Here is a 5,034-nt window from a genome sequence, read left to right as displayed (position 1 = left end):
AATATACATTATGTGAGTTATACTTATAAAATGCTCTTTAATGCGCAGAAACATCAAATTTTAGAGATTTTTCAGCATCATATTTTTAAATTATTTGCATGAACTTATTCACTTTTTAAAAAAGATTTCAACCCAAAGTTATTAACACTATTTTCATACGCCTTATTTTATTTTTTAAAAAAAGATATATCAAATATATTTACATATTTAAGAAAATTAAGATTTTGTGTATGTGTGTGCGCGCACACGTGCATATTGGTACAATAAATACTTTTCTTTATATAATTAATTTAATTTAAAGAAATAATAGTAATTAAAGCTCTTTGTATAAAGGTTTGCGCACAATAGAAAAAAATCTTAAGAACACAATGGAGGAAATATTAGGAATAGGAATAAATATTAAGATTTCAACTATCAGATCTCAGTTACATCGGAATACGCGATTCTTTCTGGTAAGTTGAAATCTTAATATTTATTCCTATTCCTAATATTTCCTCCATTGTGTTCAGGGTCTAAAAGTTTTCTTCTCTCTCTCTTTCTCTCTCTCTCTCTCTCTCTCTCTCTCTCTCTCTCTCTGCTCTCCCTCTCCCCCCCTCCTCCTTCTCTCTTTCTCTAAATTTAAACTTACAATTTTAACTAAAATAGTTAAATAAGTTAAAGAGTTTTAAAAAAGAGAATTATAAAAGATAGAAAATTATATAATACAATCCTCAGATTTTAATAAAATCATATGATTTATTACAGCGATATTAGCATCGCACACACTCTCGCACACAATAACAAATAGTAACACGTAACGAATGTTCTTATATAAAATTATCGTAATAAATTCCCTCGTAGATTTGAAAGATGGACTGATAAAATGCTGGGCGGTTGACATTAGTAGAACCAAGGTACCGACGAATTAGATTTTTTTACATTCTTTGCGATCAGCATTTTCTGGCCAGTCACAAATGAGATTAGTGGTATGAAAAATCAAACCAGTCGGACAGCGTGATTTCATCGGTTTACCATGGACGCACGTAAAGTACTGTAAAAGAATATGTAGTTATTATGTAAGAGTTACGTCTGCAAATTTGATTAAAACAGATCCTAAAAATCGCAATTTGATATCGCATTAGAAAAAGCTATTTTGAAAAAATATTTAGAGAAAAAAAATTTGCTATGAACCAATCCTATGCCATAATGGCAAATTCGCAAATATAGGGATTGCAAATTATTTACGGGTGTAAGAAATTTATTTCTTTTCGCTACAAAAATTTGACATAGATGCAAAATATTTGTTAAATATTTGTCAAATATGCACATTTGTTTGTTATATACGTTAAACAAATTAAATTTTATAATTTCTTTCGCGTCTATTATCAATCTTTTTCTTCCCTGCATAAGAAGGAACGAGAAGGTAAACATTAAAAGAAGGTATATTAAAGCATTTTTGCCCCAATGTGTATATCTCAAATCAATAATCATTAGAAATATATATTGTTTTAAAGATTGTACTTTTTTGAAATATTTTTTTAGTATTTAAACGAGCGTACCTCAGAACAGTCTTTGCCAGGAATCATTATCTGGCCATTGCAAACAACTTCGTTTTTATCGTCTGGCTTCGACGTAGACTGCGTAGGACGAGATGTTACGTCGGGATTCGAGGTGGGTTTGGGGTTTGAGGTGGGTTTGGGATTCAGAGTAGGTTCGGGATTCGGGGTGGGTCTCGGTTTTTCCCCAATCGAAGATAAGGTACTGGGTGGCCTGTCCCACTCGGGCTGAAAATCGAGTATTATATTCAATTCTTACATTCTTGTAATAACAAAATGTTCTTCCACTTGGATTTGTAGTATTTGAACACAGCATGATTTCTCTCTCTCAATCAAACTCACAATCTAATAATTGATAATTATCTTGTAATATCTATAGTGTTTTGTTAATATCATTACTAACTTGTAATTTGATAGGAGAAATTAGATCAATAAAATAAAACTTTCGCTGCAGATAATTCTACAAGTTGAACTAATCGCCGATTGAATTAATCTCAGCCTCTCGTGATTAATTGATTAACTTCTTACTCTGGGAGTTGTGTTGTAATTTTTGGATGTTACTATGTAGCCCTTAAAACCATTGTAGATTGTAGTTATAAGAGGATTCATAGGACCGCAGACTCCTTTAAAGTCGTCCATGTCGCAAGCCCAAACCATGGCACCGAGATATTTTTTCTCCTTGATGAAATTTATCTTGTGAACAATACTATCCGCATCCTCGTAGCCAACCCATTGAGGACTTTTTCCTCCTGCTTATCAAAACTTTCTAATAATTCAAACTATTGTAAAAATTGCAAAACAGATGAAAAGATTAATCTGATGAGAACTAAATAATAACAACACATATTTTGCAAAGAGAAATTGCAGAAACGAAATTTTAATACAATAAGTGCATCAGCAGGAAGATTGGGGGGTTGGTTGATTGTCAAAAACCTACATAACATATGGACGACCATTAAGCATTCGAAAGACATCCTGAATATTCCGAATATCATCCATTTCATGCTCCAAATATGTCTCAAATATGTATTCAAATATGAATGTTTGAAAAGCGTCCACCAATAAATAAAAATGGACACCAATAACTCATTTGACTCAACTATTGGGCGCTCATTTTAGGGGATTTACAAAAATGATTCATATTTAAGCTTATGAATTTTTTTAAACTGAAGTTGTTTTATACGAAGTATATTTATAAGCAGGGCTGGGCATATTTCAAATACAAATACTTGTATTTGAAATACAGTTTGTATTTTGTATTTTGTATTTTGTATTTCAAATACTTTAATGATGTATTTTGCCCTGTCTAAAGTATATATGTTAACGACTGAATGTTATGAAAAAATAAGAGTTACTATCTCTTTGTAGAAACTCTGCAAGTAAAATAAAATTTCAATAGATTGTTATGCATTCAATTAAACTGTTTTACGTCATAGATATCATTGTTTTAGGTATCGACAGATTCATGAATCAGGTTGTAAATATTAATTGAATTATGAGATGAATCTTGAGATTAAATAATGACACATAATAATATTGATAAATTCATTTTTTCATACTACAAAAATATGGAAAAGAAAATATGTTTCCATTTAAAAAAAATATAATTTGATTTTAATTTATTTATTAAAAAATAAACAAATTTAAAACTCAAATTTTATTTGATCTCATTCATACTATAATTAATTAATGCTTTTGAAAAATAAAAATATGATCAAAATAATATTTTCATTCAATAAAATTGAATTATCGAACAATATTTTTTTGGGCAATCATATTTACTAGTGCATTCATCTTGTAATATTTATACAATTTAACAATTTCTCATACGTTATTTGTCAGATTTCCAAAAACAATTACACGTCATTTCGAGATCATCTAAGAAATTTTTATTCTTCCAATGTTTAAAAATTAAACTTACCTTTGTACATATAAGGTACTTTACCCACGTCATCGTAATCTTTAATCCACCCGTTTTGATTCGGTTGTTGAAGTTCCATGCAGATCTGTAGAAGAGGTAGAAGAAATTTTGACGTAACAAATGCGACTTTTGCTGATTTTAGCTGTTTACGGATCGATCATTTACCTCGTAATAAGATATAAATCCTTTAGCGTTAGTGTAATTGCCAGGTTCACCACCACCGGCTTCCTTGTTGATGTAAGTACCAGGTTTGAAATTGTTGTTGCCTTGGCTGAGAGTGAAGGTACGTCCATATAACGGAATTCCTACGACAAGTTTGTCGGCGGGACAACCTTTGTCCTCCCAAAGTTGAAGACCATCATGCTGAAATAATAACAATACTCCCATATAAATGTTTTCCGTATATATGTCTTTTCAATAGAAAAAACTTGTAGGAAGAATACCACGTTCAGTTTCTCATAAGCGTATTGATCGTGAGGCCTCCTGTACAGCGGGCTATGAACATCAGCGAATCCGGCCCAATTACCACGGAGATCATAAGTCATAATGTGGATGGCATCGGTAAGGCTACAAACAAAATAATAATAATTAAAAAACAGTATCCGCCAAAAATTCCGGATCATCTAAATAATTTCTGAATAGTTCGAGATATAGGTTTGAAACAAAATGACAGAGGACTTTTCGATTTAATTTAATTCGCTTTACCTGTTCACAAGCGTTTTGTAAAAAGTTGTCGGATATCCTGTATATATTTTATTAGAGTATGAATATATATAGCAAAGAGGAACTCACTTGCATAATTCTGGCACATGATACCCCTCGTTGAGTCGAAACATGGGTATCGGCACTGCCATCGTGATTTCCCAACCTTTGCCAGCCTTGTCGAATGCAGTTCTCAGCTCTTCAACGAAGTAGAAAAAGTTGTTCTTGTCGTTGAAGCTACCACCTCTATCAGTAGCAGCCGGATATTCCCAATCAAGATCAAAACCATCAAACTTATACTTGTACATCAAATCTACCAGAGAAATTATAAATTTTATTAAATCCTTTCATATTCAATTCGCGTAATCTAGACTCGTAAGAGTTACTTTTTCGACTTTGCTTTTAAATTAAATATATTATATTCAAATATATTAGATCCAAAAGGCAAATTTTGTTTACGATTTTAATGCACCAATGTTTAGAATCTATTTAGAATTACGCAAAGTTCATAAATGTTGCGATAAAAGAAGAAATTAATTTTTTAGTAATTCCACATATAAAACATTCTCGAACCATGGAACTATACTCACCAACGATACTGCTGATTAGTGCGTCACGTCTGGCTTTTACGCTAACCATTTGGCTATATTTTCTACCACCCTCGCCCCAGCCACCAATCGCAACCTGGGTCTTCAGATTGGGCTCTTTTTCTTTCAGAGCGACGAATTTATTGAAGCCATCTTTTTGAATGTCAACTTCCTCATCGAGAATGAGAACTGTCCAGGTGAGGTTGCTCACGCCGATGAAGGAGTAAATGATATGAGTGCACATATTAATAGGAATATCATCGATGCCATAACTACCTATACCCGGACG

The 5,034-nt window shown here is 32.1% G+C and overlaps 1 protein-coding gene across 1 annotated transcript in view; it reads right to left on the bottom strand.

Annotated features, from left to right (window-relative positions):
- Nucleotides 1-694: 694 nt before the first annotated feature.
- Nucleotides 695-5,034, bottom strand: part of LOC108689145 (endochitinase) — an 8,229-nt gene continuing 3,889 nt past the window's right edge. The window contains exons 3-10 of the mRNA XM_018195785.1: nucleotides 4,749-5,033; nucleotides 4,249-4,471; nucleotides 3,900-4,023; nucleotides 3,622-3,819; nucleotides 3,457-3,541; nucleotides 2,064-2,284; nucleotides 1,539-1,763; nucleotides 695-1,030 (exon numbers count right to left, since the gene is read on the bottom strand). Of these exons, the coding sequence (XP_018051274.1) occupies nucleotides 905-1,030; nucleotides 1,539-1,763; nucleotides 2,064-2,284; nucleotides 3,457-3,541; nucleotides 3,622-3,819; nucleotides 3,900-4,023; nucleotides 4,249-4,471; nucleotides 4,749-5,033 (1,487 nt within the window). The 3' untranslated portion in view covers nucleotides 695-904. The remainder of the gene's footprint in view (nucleotides 1,031-1,538; nucleotides 1,764-2,063; nucleotides 2,285-3,456; nucleotides 3,542-3,621; nucleotides 3,820-3,899; nucleotides 4,024-4,248; nucleotides 4,472-4,748; nucleotide 5,034) is intronic.

This window comes from Atta colombica, unplaced genomic scaffold (genome assembly GCF_001594045.1).
Source record: "Atta colombica isolate Treedump-2 unplaced genomic scaffold, Acol1.0 scaffold261, whole genome shotgun sequence".
NCBI classification, from domain to species: Eukaryota; Metazoa; Arthropoda; class Insecta; order Hymenoptera; family Formicidae; genus Atta; species Atta colombica.
Note: the sequence above shows the minus strand (reverse complement) of the source record. Positions and strands in the feature narration are given on the sequence as shown.